General features: G+C 41.0%; 1 protein-coding gene across 1 annotated transcript; it reads right to left on the bottom strand.

Annotated features, from left to right (window-relative positions):
* Positions 1-12,709: 12,709 nt before the first annotated feature.
* Positions 12,710-15,782, bottom strand: LOC106903268 (uncharacterized). Its single transcript, XM_088012169.1, has 4 exons — positions 15,474-15,782; positions 13,814-13,853; positions 13,175-13,258; positions 12,710-13,082 (listed from the first exon to the last, which is right to left on the bottom strand). Exons 1-4 carry the CDS (start codon positions 15,780-15,782, stop codon positions 12,820-12,822), a joined length of 696 nt encoding a protein of 231 aa, XP_087868295.1. The 3' UTR covers positions 12,710-12,819.
* Between the last annotated feature and the right edge of the window lie 827 nt (positions 15,783-16,609).

Below are 16,609 nucleotides of genomic sequence, written 5' to 3' on the forward strand. Positions count from 1 at the left end.
TATTTAATAAATGTAACATTCAATAATTGTTCAATTCTAACATTAGTTACTGATAACCAATCTCACCAAAACAATTTTATTGGAATTTAACTGAAGATGTTTGTAAATCCATATCTGACCTCACTTACCACCTTGTTGGATGTTTTAAAAAGTTTATTAATAGTTCAGTAGCAATCTGTACCTTTATCTCAAACCATTGCCTTTGAGAGTATTTTCTCTATTAAACTTACATAATTTCCAGATCATTTAAATTGGCCCAAATAGAATATATGGAAATTCTCACACCAATTTTATTGGTTGAAATTCTCAGATTTTGTTTTATTGGGGTATGCTAAGATTTTGCAAAGATGAGAATGACTCTGAACATATATTTGAAAGACATTTCTTTCCTTTTTTTGTGCTTTAGCATTCCCTAAAATTCAGTTTGCCCTGATTCTGTAATGACTATAAAACTAAACCTCTCTTTGATCATGTCAATGATAAAACATCTTTTTAACATTGCGTAGAAGACAAATGTATTCCTCTAATTCAGTGTATTTAAAACCTGCTTCTCAAGGCACAATGCCCTTCGTGTTTCAGATATTTCCTTGATTTAACAGACCTACTTGCAGTTCAGCAAAAGTCTGTTAAACAGCCATCAATTGAAATTAAGTGTGGCGAAGCAGGGAAATGTCTAAAACATGCAGGACAGTGAGCCCTGAGGACCAGGGTTGAGAAACATTGCACTAATTTAAGCATTCTGATTAAAGTCGAAGCATATAAAATACATACAAATTTCTACAGCAGCCTTGCATTAATTAAATTGTAATTTTATTTTTCATCGAAATTAGCTTCTTTCTTTTTTCCCCCCAGTGTTTGGTTTTGATTGGTTGGCTTTCTGTGCTCTCCTCGTTTGTGTCATTCTAATAGCTTTGACAGCGCCAAACGCTCCACTGTTTGGGTTAACTGCTCGTCTTTTGGTCCCTTCATGGATTTACGACTATCCTGCGCCAAATTTCACGCTCTGCAGCAATAAAGACTCCTCAGTATGACGGGAACCACATCGAGGTCATCTGACACCCACACAAAGCGCAGCTACATGATCGCTCCTGTTGAGTGAACGAGTGAATCTCCAGATCATGTACAGTAAGGAATGTCTGAGTGATCGCCTTTTATTTTTCTTTTCCAAATGTGCTTTTACCTTCAGGGTCTAAGCTACTTAACAGAAACAAATGAAAATAGCTGGAGTGCTTTACGCCAGATTTTCTTGGCTTTCTGTTCCTGTTGGATCGCCTAAGAGCTGGTGGAAGAATCTCATTTACTGAGACTTGCAGTTAGGCAGCCTTGGCTTAACGCAGGTGCCCGAAGGCTGTTTAACCCCAACGATTTTACAGTTCACCGAGCTCAATATGGGGCTGCACAAGGGGGGGGGGGGATTTATTGGGACCTATTTAGATCTGCAAAATGTTCCCATCAAACAAAAGCTGCATGTGAGGTAACAGTTCAGTTCCTCGCAGAGGTCCCTTTGGGAGAGGAGTGGGGGGTGGGGGGGTAGGGGGGCAAGCGACGCAGGTTTACATCACTATAGCTGCCCCCGTTTGATTTATGGTGGAGAGTTCAGGAATTGTCAGGCCAGCTGTGTCCCTAAGCTGTTTGGAATAAATGATTAATCAAGGAATGTTGGGAAAGGATATTGATTAGGTTTGTGTTTTGGGTTGAGAGAGCCAAAAAAAAAAAAATCACTCTAAAAACGGGCTACTGGTTAATCTCAAGAGTCGCCTAAAAAGGTGCCAAATCGAATCGGCATAGAGTCAGAAGCGCATGAAGAGGTGTGAACTGAAGGTATCGTTTTTATGCACATGATGTGGCTTCTGCAGGGGGGCACTTCCACCCGGGTGTGAGGATTCACGCAGCCTACAGACTCTGTGTCCCACCCCGCCATTGGGATCGATGATGGGCTGTTTGTTGTTCATCATGGAGCGATAAGCGACGGCTTTTGTTAAGCGCTGCGGTGATTCATTAAACAGACTGGATGCTAAGTCGTCTATTAGAGCTAACACGACCCAGTACACACTGGGATGCTCACCGGAGCGTTTGGTGTGTATTGAAGGAGGCCAGCGCGATTTCATAACAGCTGTTGATCAAAAATGTCAGACATGTCCTTAGAAAAGTCTTGACTCTGTTTCCAGTCTGTACCCAGCAACCCCATTGCGCTGCACTACAAAAAGGAATTTTGGAGGGTGTTAAATATTAGCCATTAAAATTATCTACGCAATAATCAAGCATATTAGGATATACAGGGGTTGGCTGTCACACTTTTTGCTGTCAACACAAATACACTTTTCATTTTTCGCAGTGAATTTTCACAAAAAAAAAAAAAACATTATTGACACTCTAACACTTCATGACAAGCGAATCCAGCTCAGTTGGTCAATGAATGTGACTTTTATTTATTTATCTTTTTCTCATAAAGATGTCAGTAAGGTTTAGATATGGGCTAGAGAGTCCAGATCAATGACATATTTCCATGAAACAATGCAGTTTGGTTCAGTTTATTATTCAAATTACTGAAGAAAATGAATCTGGTAACAAAACCGTTTGCAGGAAAAACTGCTCCTGGACAAACATGTAACGAAAGAGAAGAGTTACTCGCATTACTTTAACTTTTGACTGCTAAACCCCTCCTTGGCTTCCTCTTGTCAAAGTTATAGCACACTATAAAAGGAGTTTGGGATGCTAACATATTAGCCATTGTCCATTTGTAGAGCAGTCACATTTGTTTGATAATGTTATGTTCATTAATGGTGAAATGTTGACATGAGCTACTAGTAACAGATCTTATATAGACATGTTATTGCAGTCTATCTGATGATGTTGGTGACTAACAGCAAATAGTAAGGCTGTGTCGTTTATGCTGGTTCTATAATGAATGACTTGCAATTTACTAAAAGTTATCAACTGTCACAGGAATGTTTTTCTGCTGAAGTGGAATTTAACTTTGCATCTATCTCTAGCCTCAGATTTACATTAAAGTTATCTTCTTTTGTGTTTGCACTCCGCAACAATGGTGGCTTTTGATGCCATTAATAAAGTCAGGCTGTCAGAGTCTTTTTTAAAAATTATTATTATTATTTATTTATTTTAGTTGGTTTTTCAGTACCTGATTTGCCAATCATACAGCAAAGTTCTTATTTTTGCTACATTCGTGTTGTTAACAAAGAAGATAAGCCAAACAAAAAGTATATTTCAAGAATTGGTCAAAATTTAAGAAGTCTTTTAACCTTTACACTCACACCATTTTTACTCAGAAATACTAATTCAAGTTGACCCAAATAAAACGTACCATTTTTTTATTACTCTTAACAGCTCATCAGAGTAGATGTTGCCTTTCCAAACATCAGACCAGCTCCTTACAGATTTGAGAAGAGCATTTCTCATATTTTTTTGTGCAGTAAGATTCCTGGAAATTCAATGTTTGTGCAAAATCCGCCATGCTTATTAAAACAAGCACTTTATTAGCACCATAGGCATGTTTATACTAATAGGCTTTATTTGTGTAAGGCGCTTGTTGAGCAGAAGGATAATGAATTCCACTAATTTATAAGTGTATTTTGGCCTCAGAACCGTGGCCGTCATTCATTTGTGGAATTTTAGTTTATTTGGTGATTACATAGTCATTTAATTTCAATTAGAAAACAATCCCATTGCTTTTGGACCGCTAAAATCAACAGGGAAATGGCCAGAAGTAACCTCTGATAAAACAAACATTCAAACCCAGAGAAATCGATGTAAAATTATCTGCGTGCCTTTTAACGTTCCGATCAACGTTCAATCAGAAAAAAAAAAACATAGTTATTCCCGCTGCGATCCCTTGAGAACTCTCAGGACAACCTGATATGAATTCACTGCTGAAGTGGGGTTGGGGGGGCAATAGACGGAGCGGATTTTTGCAAATGTGACACCATTAAAATGATATTATCCGCGCTGTGTGCGTGGGAGGCAGTAAATCACGCACAAAGTTGCAGGATGGATCCCTGCATGATCGTGGAGACTTTATTCTCCCCTTGGCGCTCTGTGTCTGCAGTAGCAGACATTTTGGTTTGCAAGTGATAAACGCTTCTCCCTGCTGCAGGGCGCAGGGAGAAGCGGGGGACCGCATCCTGTTTGCTGCTTGGACGGGGAGGTGCGAGTCGCGGATGGCCTGGCAGATGTGCCGCACACACCCCACCTGTTCCTCATCACACGTGGAACTGCAGCGCTGATGTGTGTGCTTTAACTGTTTTCTCTTCATCCAGGGAAAAAGAACAACCCTGTGGTTATTTACTAATATCTCTCCGCCAATTGTCAACACCATACTGGTCCATTTCCAGTTCCATTTCGTATCCACGTAGATACGTAGATCACGTCAGTTGATTTTTATGTTAGTATGTTTGCATTGACAAAAAAAGAAAAATAGTTACTAATACTCAGATACAAATTGGTCAAATTTAGCCAATAGTGTCCTATTTCAATGAATGATTTGGATTTTTCCAATTAGCCAATTTCTGGGTTTACAAGTGAGAAATGCCAGTGTACTCATATGGCAAAAGTGCAAAAATGACCCCGCTAGCGCAACAGAAATCTTCACTTCACGTCAAATACTGTCCGAAACAGGACTTGAAACGGTGAAAGTCCCTATAAGCTCCAGAAATCCTGGGAAACGAAACAACCAAAAATACAAAGCCAAGAATGGTGAAGGGGCTGAATTGACAAGCAATTACTTTATTTTATATTTTTTTTAAAAAACCTAAGCTATTTGTTTATAGGATGATGACATTTTGTTGTTGCAAAAAGCAAAGAGCTCCAAGCCTTTTATGGTGATATAATCTGATTATTATTATTATTTTTATTTTTATTTTTAATTTTTGTCATAACAGGAAAGGGAACACATCGCCTTTGAACTCTTTGGCTTTGGTGCGCATTCAAGGTTATTGCATTGAAGGCGGAGATGCAGAAGAGGACGGCCCTCTTATTCTTTCTCAAGCGCTGCAACCCTTCTCGTTGGCTGCTCCAGGATGTAAGGCTGTAAAGAAAAGAAAGAGAACTAAAAAAAAGAAATGGCTCTAAAAGGCAAACCGGTGGAGTGACACAACAGCGGCGCGCACTGTGCTGTTTCCATCCACTGTTATGCTGATGCTCATCATGATGGTAATAAGAGGCAGCCCGTTCAGTTGTAAAACTAATTTCGTGGGACTGCTGCCCGCCTGGCAACTGGGGCAGGGTGGGGGTGGCTAATGGCCCCCTCTGTCCCTCACACAATATGCAAACGGGGGAAGTCTTGCGGGGCTGATGTTTATTCAAACAAATGGGATCAATTGGCAGACATGGTCGAAACTCTGAAAAGAAAAGCGCACCTCCTTTCTTCTCACCTTCTCTAATTTCCGAAGCCAGAGAGGCGATGGAGCGGTGCAATAATTACTGCGAGCAATTAGCGACTGAGAGCCAGAATATGCCGAGAGTTGGGAGTGGAGGGGCCGCTTAGTTTATTTTGACACCTTAGAGAGAGGAGCTGAGCACAGGGGGAAATGTTCCCAACATTCCCAACATCAGACATCATGCAGTAAAAAGATATTCCTGCAGAGGGAATACGGCATGAAGGGCCGTTCATTCTGGATGGGTTTCCAATAGATATTCATTGATTTGGCACATAGAAGGAAGGCTTAATAAAAGTAACCACATCCTACTGGTTTAACGTTAAAAGTATTTACTTTTATTCTATGCAACTACAAACTTCATGTTATTTTAAAAACAAAGCCGGCCACTTCTCTTTTTCTACTACACTCCAATTTGCATTATTTGTTGCCATGAAGGATTGCAAAAAGGAAGGAGCAAGAACGTCTTGTTTGAAACAGTGGCAAGGAGAAAACCTCTTCCTGATTTGTCCTCTGCTAGCTGTTCCATTGCTCACGTTCCTGCAGATTATTTCTTTCTCAAGCCAGAATATAGGAGAACCAGCATGCTGTGTCAGATTCTCCATCTTGGTTGAGATAATCCAGGCCTTTTGTATTATAACTCAAGTGATGTGAAGTGGCTGGCCTGTTGTCTTCCTGTCCCTTATCCACTCACTTGGAGTTTGCCTAGAACCTCAAGCAGAGCATCTCTCTTACCTCCAAGCCACACCCTAGTTCAGAAACACCCCCTGGAAAATTCACCTTTCTTCATATGAGCTCATCAGCTGTTCTACACATTTGTTCTACTAGTCCTGTTAGCCTGCACATATGCCCTCAACAGGAAACAAAGAAAGAAAACATTCATCCTACTAGGATCGCTTATTTACCAGCAAGCACCCTGCCACAAAATAAGAACAGTGTAATTATTTCACCCTGCTTATTAACTTGTCATGTTTTAATACATTTCTGTAACAAATTCAAACTCTCCAACTCTCTCAAACAAACACAGCAGGTCATTTTAGGTTTGTACATTTGCATCCTAACGAAGACAGACAGAAAAGACGTCCGTCAAACCGATGAGACCAAAGTAGAGTTGGAGTTGGTTGGCTATAGTTTCTGTATCGGCTACAACAACTAAAACAGCAGAACAAACAATTCTTCCCAACATGGTGGGAACAGTTCTTCCCACCATGTTCCCACCACCAGAGTGGTGGTGATTTGGACAACCGGCATTCCTCTGAGTCAAAGATGAACTCATCTGTTTCCAAAGTACTCCAGACTCAGCGATCCCGATAAAGCCATACAGAAAATGACTTAAAATATCTTTAAGTTTATTTTAGTCAAAGTCTGCTTTACAAACGATTGGATGGGATGTGCTTAATATTTCAAACACAGACTGCGCAATTGTCTTCATCTTTGCTTTGTAAATATAAGACTGTGTGAAATCTGTTGAGTTATTGGAAACCTGACGTCATATTTAAGTAATTTTAGAATCTGGTAAAGATGAGATCATCTTAATATCCTACTATGTAAAACACTTGGAGTTCTATTTATTTATTTTCAACCGTCAGCTCTTAAGCCACATGTAGATTCTTTTAAAGCTCACGTTCAGAAAAGCCAGAATCCATCCTGCGGAAGCTGCCAGATTCAGGCACACAGGCCACAATGCATTATCCATCCTTCCTGGCAGACAACCCCCCCCCCCCCCCCACGCCCCCTTGCCCCGAACACCCATCCAGTCGGCTCTTTGAAATCTGCATCACTCTGGTCTCATTTCTGTTTACAAGAGTCAAATTGCTTCCACACACTTTATTTGTGAAAGCTGAAAAATCCACACACAGAGAGAAAGAGAACAAGGACAGACAGAGAGAGCTACAAGAAGCAGTCAGAGCGGATGCATTTCTTAAAAAAAAAACAAAAAAAAAACTAGTGCGGTAAATACTTCAACCGTTAAACATCAACACACACAGTCATTTCCAGTGAGTGGCCAGAGAGGCAACAGGCTAACAAGCTTCTCTTTGACTCAGCACTTCTTTATCCCATCTTAACCGAGTTCAGGCAGCCACAAAATGATGGTCCCAAGTGGAAAATTAGCTCAAACACCATAGACACTAGCAAAAGCTCCCCTTAATTACAGAGCTCCTCCTGATATATGTTGTCTGCGTATGTCAGAGCTCGTTGTTCAAGTCGTCATTATCGGTAACATTAAAATGCACTTTATATGATCTGGGTAAACACACTCGAGTTCCCAAAAAGGCACGGAAAAACAGGAAGCTTAGTGTGAGCCTTGAGAGGATTGTTCATTTGGCTTGACCCAATCAGAAGCCAAGCGGTCACAGACAGAACGAGTGAGAACATAAGTTGTGCCAAGTTCAAATTGTTGCCGGCACCAGATTGGGCTTGCAGTCATGAAGACGGAGGGGGGAAAAAAATGGGGAAAGTTTATAAGATGATTCGTCACTGTGAGTCACAACAAAAGAGTCGGATCCCAACACACCAGACGAGTGTGTTGGGATCCAGACGAGGGCAGAAAAAAACGCAAAGATGAAAGTACAAGTGGTACGTTTTTTTCCCCCTTCATTTGGCAAAACAGTAATGTGCATTCTATTTATTTTTGTGCACCAGCTTAGAAACCGGGAAAGCGGATTTCATCGTCTCAACCTTTTTTATTCAGTCCGTGATCAAGGTGCAAAATGAGAGAATGCACTTCTACGAAATTAAGAAAAAAATCTGGTTACTGTGACGAGAAACTAACTCATGGGTCATAAATTTATCTCTAGAGGTTGAAGTTAAACAAACTCTAGAGAGTCCTTATGAAACCTCCTAGAAAGCTGCCAGTGCTGTTGGTTCCTTATGCGTAGCAAAGGCCAAGAAATCAGGTCATAAATGCAGTGGTTGAGTTCTGCATAGTAAATTTGCCATAACATGAACAGTGATTACACACATAAAATAAAAAGCAAAGAGATGAGGTGGCAGCTTGTAAGACATGCAAACTAGCAACATATTCAAGAACAATATTACCTGAATGTCTGGAAAATAAAAAAAATGATTATATGCCAAAAGAAAAGGCCTGATCTAACGTTTTGGTTTTTCATTAAATGCTTTACTAATCTCTAAAAGAAAGGCTGTCATCCAGTAAAACATAATATTTTCAAGTCAATCTGCATTTTTTCTCCAGGAGGAGAAATACTACGCTTCTCTGGGGTCTGGAAGTGATTTCTGGAAAAAAACATTTATTTAGTTTTATTTTCGATGGGCAATGCCTTGTTTCACTATTTAAAAAAAAAAAAAAAAAAAGATCCCATTCAGTTGTAAAGTTCATTCTGTTCTTTTGGCCACACTCTGATCCTCCACCAAGCCTCATAATGTTGAACTGATTGGTTTTGGTCTTATTGTGCAGACAAATGGCTGTTGTAACGCTAACAAGTGGTGCTGTGTTCGTGCTCTGTTCTTTCTAATTTGTAGTCTCTGGTGCCAGAAGGATTAACATTGAGACAATCACAGACGCTATTAACAGAATGTTTTCTTCGAGAAAAATGAAAGCACTGTGCAAGAAAGCTACAATTTAAACGCCAAAAAAAGAAAATATAAAACAACAGCACAGGAACAGAATGTAGACGGTGAAACGAAAAGCTCCAAGTGCATTTCGAGAAACATAAACTCTGACTAACCATGGACCTTCCAGACACACAGTGACTGCACTCAGGTGATCTCCATTCTGCTCACAGAGAGACAACAAGCCCTACGAAGGTGAGCCTCCGTTGAACTACGTCTGTCACTTTGAAGGGGGTGAATATCTTTGCAAACACTTATTTTTTTATGTTACATCTTTTTATTTATTATCATGCCTTTTAGAAAACGGCACAAACAAATGAAAAAAAGCACACGCACTCACATACATCACATCACAGGAGGAAAACCTTCAGGATTACTTCTTTATATTTTCCTTATTCAACATCTAAATTACATGCTCTGTTTAGCTCCAGCTGCTAATCCTTACGACATCTATAACAACATTTTTCTCATCACTTTACCACAGTCCTGCATTACACACACTCCCAAACATTCACCATTTTTGAGCCAGAAGCTTTTACCACTGAATACAGATAGGCACAAAAAAAAACTGTTTTATGGCTCCAAACAGATAAGATCAAGTATCAGTTTCCACTAATCTTTTATTACAAACTTATGACGCTAAGAAATTGAACACAGTTACACAGCTTTTCTACTGTGACCTTTTGTGTTGAATCTTCTTACTGATAAAATGAGCACACATAACCATTCAGTAAACAAACAGTAAACATGTCACAATTAGCTTCACTGCATTTTAAACATTGCATCCTTGAAGGACAGTTTCTGCTGCGACACCTTTTCTACCTATTTGGCATGGAGGCCGTTTGGAAAGCCTCTCTCGGCTTATTCTTTTATATCAATTCATCACCTGCTGACATGCATGCTGTTACTCTTTCTCCCTCTCTGTTCTCTGGCTTTCTCTTGGCTCTTTTGAAGTCGTTGGGTGTCCTGTGGTTTTCGAGAAGGTCAGAAAGGACGGCCCTACTGCTCCCCTCGAAGACAGGCGGTGGGATAAATGTATGTTACCACCTGTCATTGCCGCTCCATGTCAACACCACTGGTGTCACTGTACTCACGCCTCGTCACCTCACCCCCTGCCGCTCACGCATTGTTTCCCCCTGCGCAAACACACACCAAAATGCACGAGTGGCTGGGCAAACCTTTAAAGCGGCGCTATGCACAACGTGTGTTTCCGTAGTGTGGGACACCTACTGTCCAACAGCCGGCACACAGAGACAAATCAAGGAGTCCTGCTGGTAAAATCCCACCCTTTCCTCACACTTCATATAACCCAGGACTCTTTCTGGCCCAAACCCAAATCAGTGGGGGTGGTTCTGCTGGGAGAAAGGGCTGCATCCCAGGGAGAGAGTCAATTGCAGCTCCGGGTTCAAGTAGAGAATGAAAAAGGGTAGCCATAGCACGCCAAGATGGAAAATTAGCCTTTCAAATGGCAGTTAAACATCAAACCAGCCAGAGAAGCTGTGGGTGTTCCCTGTGAGCCGAAGCTTTTAGAAGCTTTTAGTCTCAACAGACTCCACAGGATGATCCAAGAATAAAGAAACTTTTAGTCTGATGATGCCAGCTTCTCAAACTTCTGGATCACTGTTTTTACTGACTGGAATGGAACCTCTCTGTGCCACCAAACACGATTTGGACCACAAGGACCCCTAAAAGTCGAGTCCTTACCCAGAAACACATAAGGAGGTGTCGGGAGGCCGCAGTGTAGCCTCAGCTTGCCCTGTCCTAGACCCAGAGCCGGGAGCACCCCGGAAGGGCTGAAGCGGGTCGGCAGCGTGACAAGATGCTCCTGGGTCAGCGGGTTGTGGAAACTCAGAATCCCGCCTTCAAAACTGAGGAATATCCCGAGGGTTTTGATCCTGGGTGGGACAGTGCCGATAGGCTCGCAGCTTCCATCGTACACTGCATGAAAAGCCGAGACATTTCTCTCCAACCACCAGCCGCTACAGCCATCTGATGAGATCACACCTAGGAGGACAGACGTGCAAAGGTTACCGAGTGAAGTTAAAGAGATACTCCTGCAGCCAATGCAGTGTTTACAATGTATACAATTGGTTGAATAGGACAACTTGAATAAAGTACATTTTGTTAAAAGGACTTTATTACTATGTCATAGTCAGCCTAATTAACCCTGGTGTTCATTTAGATCTGAGGAATTTTCCAGTAAAGCGAAGAAGCGACCTAATTAGAAATCACTCGATGAACTTCCGATTGACATTTTGTGGTCTTGTTTTCTCAGGTCCTGCTGGTGACGTTTCATGACCCAGGATAGGCAAAGCTTCAGATATTGGACAGACAATACACCCTTCTGACTCAAGATAACTTTATCTGCGTGATGGGCTTCGAATAGCTTAAAACTGACCTCAAAACCCATCGAAGTTTAATGGGTTTGCTTCTCTAAGTTCATCGCTGACGTCTTTAAACATAGCTAATGTTAACACATCTTTATGCTCCAGAGCACCTGCTTTTAAGGAAGCCAACCAATTTGCTAATGATCTGTAATAAGGGTAATTTGAGGTGCTTTTCCAGTGGCAAGTCGCGCACCAACCGGTTAATGTGCGGTTCGGTTTTACTCCAGGTAGTGAGGTTTTCCGTTTATATGGTGTGTTCCTCACTGTGGTGGGTGGGACGTGAGTGCGCAGCAGCTGTGGTCAACTCTCCGCTGATGTTTGTAGCAGCACTCAGCAATGGAGAACCTCCAGGTTCTGGTTCAGAGGGACCCAAATAAACCCAGATATTTCATGTTGTCGTGTTGAAATTCATTGCTGGTCCAAACATGATGACAAAGACTCAGATCAGCTGAGTATTCCGCTGTACAAATAAATATATACACATTACAAATTATAATTTTAAATGTGCAACCTTTTGGATTTAGGTAATGTAGACAAAAGATGTAAACCAATAGCCATGCGTGAACTTTATTATTATTTTTAATCCAAAGAAAAAGTAAAATTCACGTCACAATCTAATATTATGTAAGTCCATTGTTTCACAAACTACAACTCCATCAGAAGGCTGACCACTGTTCTCTCTTCTTTATTGCTGACCATTTCACTATCATCTTGTAGCAGAGTAGAAATCTTTACAAACCAACGTTGATCGTCTTTGTGACTTTCTCAATGACTTTCTCAGTCATTGCAGGAGCATAGACAACACAGAAAGGATGAGGAAAATAATTAGGATGTTACCATACCCTTACGATCTTAGAGATGGTGCTCTGCAGTTACTCAGGTTGGGAATATGACCTGTAAAATATAACACTTTGAATCCTAGAGACTATCTGAAGTGCACCATTTGTACTTCAGCGAAGAAAGCCTCTTAGCTTATCAACATTTTTGTCCACATTCTGTGTTTAGATTTGTGTTTGTTGCGTAATACCAACAGGGAGGCATCTGATTTGTCCAAAATTCCCTCTGTTGCATGACAATAAACCCAAACACGCAAGGAAAAAGAAAAACAAAGAGTCGTGCAACAGATGGTACAGAGCCCTGATGTCAACATCCTGGAGTCAGTCTGGGGTTACATGAAGAAACGGAGGATGCTGGGAGTTTTCCTGGATTACTGCAGCGAGTATTGCTGTCAACACTTAAAAAATGATCAATAATTGGCCAATGCTTCCAACACCTTTATTCCCACGACCAAAGAAGGTGAATCAGAACAGAGCCCCTCTGTGTGTGTGTGCGTGCGTGTGCGTGTGTGTGTGTGTGTGTGTTCACTGTCTTTGTGCACTTTATTGTGGGTGTAGGTATAAACAAGCGCAGTCTTGCTGAGTAAGGGTGAGGGCTTCTGGAAGGAATGAATCAACTGGCATCGACCCAGTTCAACCACAACCAACAGAGCTCTTACCAACCCTGTAGACGGAGCTGTTACAGACATCCACCTCCCAGTAGTACTGCCCCCGAGCAATGGTGACATCAGCGCTCACATGAGGAAGAAGCAACGTGGAGTCAGGGGTCAACGCAGGTTTTCTGATCGGAGGATGCGGGTCAGAAGGACCGCTGTCACCGTAGGTCACTGTGAGGAGGGTGTTGGACAGACGGAGGGGCGGTGGGACAGACGAAGGGTCCAGGGAGAAGCGCAGCCCTAACATGATTCACATGAGAGCTTAAATACTTATGCACATATCATCTGTCATCGCTATTTAGTAGGCAGGAAAATACAGCTGGATTCCTGACCATAGACACTCCGCTCCATCTCCTCTTCCAGCAGGTCGACAGCACCATCCACTGGCAATACAAAGGAACTGCACGCATTGGAGCCTGAGTCAAACAGAAGATATATGGTGAGCAGATGAACTGATCCCAAAAGGCAGCAGATCAACAGAAAGCTGAAATCATAACCGTTTGTTAGAACATCTAGTAGATGTCGCACTCAGACAGTCAAATCCTTTCAGCTGTAGAAGGACTGGTCAGGCTCTACAGTGGTTCTGGTAAACTGTGTAGTTTGCTTGGAAATATCTAGCCACTATGGCCACAATGACTAAAATGATTGTTGCAAGTTTATCTGAGCATCCCTCCGCATAAACAACAGCAAAACATTGTATAAAAATCTTAGAAGAGCCGGGAGCACCGTCATATCACAGAGGTAGACGTGTTTCTGGGAACAATGCAGAAAAATCCCCCAAACAACAACTGAGAGTTAGCTTTCTTCTTCATTTTTACAGGCTATGAGACAAAAAAAATGCTTGCATTCTGTCGTTTTTGTCTTTTTGTTCTGTTGAAACGGAAGAAGACAGCCTTTAGCAGAAACTCAAAACTGCTTTACTTCTTCACAAAACTATAAACTACTCCTCAAAAGAAGCCTACTATACTTACACCTTTTGCTGCTTAGTGTCGATTTGCAGTCACTGTCCTCCTATGAAAAACAATGACAATGGATTTTAAAGACACAGGGCATGAAAATAAATTCATTGTTGGCACAAGACTGACATCAGGTAAATTAATTGTATCAGCAGAATTAAATAAAACCCTGGTATTGTAAATATTGAGGCAGAAAAGCAAACATTGATGCATATATATATTTCCCTTCCCAATGATTCATGAGAGATGAGAGAACAAAAATCAAGTCAAGTCAAATTTATTTGCATAGCACATTTCAGCTATGCGAAGATTTTACACTACACTACAGTTAGCATTAATGGTGACAGTTGTCACCAAATTTGTAAAAATGCATATTTTAATAAAAAAATGTATAAAAGTTACATTATGCATCGTTAATTGGTCTCTCTAAATTGAACTTACAAGTAAGTATCTGTGCATGTGTGTGTGTGTGTGTGTGTGTGTGTGTGTGTGTGTGTGTGTGTGTGTGTGCGTGTGTGCGTGCGTGCGTGCATGTGTGCGTGTGTGTGTTGTTCTGTGACGGACTGACAGACGGTCCACGGTGCACTCGGCTTCTTGATGATGAGGAAAATTCTTTTTGAATTATTGTTCATGTCAGGATATGATATTAAAACTCTCCAGTTTCTGAAGTTATTAAAATGTAGACCAGCCTCAGCAGGATCCTCACTGCCACCATTTATTACCCATACATGAATCCAATATTGAAAAGCTTCAGCTAAACCTAGATATCCTTGAACAGCCCATCGACTAACAGAATATAGGACAGTTTTTTCTTGAAAATAAGTTAGCCAGTGTCTCAGAGAGCTTTACCGGGACAAGGAAAGATGAAGTTTAAAAGAAGCACCATTAACAACAATAAGTCTCGGAAATGATCCTCTGTCTGACTCACTGAGTGTTTGCCGTCACTCCGGAGGAATTTTTCCCACATTGTTCCTTCCAAGATCGCCTCAGGGAAGTTTGCTGGATGATCGTTTTCTGATAAGCGCTACATGACTTCTTGTTTTTCATTGAAATCCGGTGGAAGCAGCAAAGTTCAACTGAGGTAATTAAAAATTTTTTTTTATTTTTTATCATAACTGCTTTGTACAGTACAATACAGTCCTACTCTGTCTAATTTTAAATAAAACTCTATTATCAGCTCATGAAGCTGCTTAGTCATGTTTCAATCTGTATAATTACTTAGCTACGATCTGTTTTCTAACTTTATTGTCATTTTTGGTTAAGTAATGCAAATTGCACATTATTGAGTAGGAGAGTAATCAAAATGTATATTATTTTGTAAAATTTGACAAGTTGGACTTCCAGCCTCACAGACTGTGTTCTCGTCACTGAGGAGAAATAATTTAAATAGCCATGAAAACATCCAAAATCCTGCTCAGTGATTATATGAAGGTTTTGGAAGCTGTAATCAAATAGATATTTTCCATTGATTCTTTTTAGAAAGGGAACTCGTTTTTAATACAAAATCAACTTTTTATGTTAAATGAAAATAATTTCAAGTCGAAATCTGCCTGGGGTAGCAGTACTTTTAGGCAAAAATGCGTATAGATTAATTTTTTTCCAATACCACACGGTTACTGTACATCCAATATCTCTTTAATTGTGGCAGGTATCTTGATCGGGTCACATGGTTTACCTGTTCGTGGTGAGACCTTGCTGATCCGTCTTTGAAGCCTGTATCCCAGTTTGCATATTCAGACCTCAGAGTGGGATGCTGAGGGAGACAGGAGGCGGCAGATGACCAGGTCCAACATGGCAGCTCTACGGGTTGTCTGCAGCAGGGGCACGGCACCGAGCAGACTGACCGACACAAAGGATGTGACCCGGTTTCCTCTTCAGCTGCCACACAGCGAGCACAGATCGTATGAGAACAAGGTAAGATCAAAGCAACGTCATATTCTTTGTTACAAGCTGGACACTGTGAGAAATCCTCCAAGTAATCCATGGCATGTTTACTTCCTGTCCCAGCATCTCTATGGGTTTCCTTTAAGCTCTATACTGTCTTTTCACTTTCTTCATCATTTTTCTGATACATCTGATGCACTTCAAGAGGTTAAAAATTCAAAAATGTGGCAGATTCTCAAGTTTTTCAAGTATTTGGAAAATAAAACATGATGAATCCATAACACCATCTAAAAATCTATAAGGATAATGTCCTGGAACTGACGTCTTCCTGTTTTGCTTTGTTCCCAGTCTCCCAGCTGGCTGGTGTGGAGCGAAGTCGGCAGGATGGGCTGAAAGATAAAAGAGGGAGAAGGAGAGGCCAGGCTTTTGAAAAGGTACTCATGGCTTGGTGTTGCCATGGTCACGGCTCATTCTGAAGAGACGCACATCTACACGTAAGTGTGTTGCATAGAACCCAAGTGCACACATGTGTATCCAGAAAGCCTTGCAGATGTTTTCACATTTTGTCACGTTTAAACCACAGTATTCCACTTATTCAATTGGATTTGTTATTTTGTGTGAGACTGCTGCACAATTTACATGTGGAAAGATGCAAAAATATGAAGTGGGAGGGAAATTTGTTTTATACTGAATGAATTTCCAAATATTTGTAATGCATTTGTGTTCAGTTCCTTGATAATAAGCTCCAGTAGAACAATTGCCTCCAAAAGTCACAGAATTAGTAAGGATTCTCTACGTCAACTCCATAGAGAAACAGAGTGGTGGCAGCATCATGCTGTGAGGATGTGTAGAGCAAACTAAAGGGCAATTTTGGAAGAAACCCAGTTAGAAGCAGCAAATGTCTGCAAAAAACTGGGGAAACTTACC

The sequence above is a fragment of the Poecilia mexicana genome, unplaced genomic scaffold (assembly GCF_051168715.1).
Source record: "Poecilia mexicana isolate PSO_F unplaced genomic scaffold, ASM5116871v1 scaffold_13, whole genome shotgun sequence".
NCBI classification, from domain to species: domain Eukaryota; kingdom Metazoa; phylum Chordata; class Actinopteri; order Cyprinodontiformes; family Poeciliidae; genus Poecilia; species Poecilia mexicana.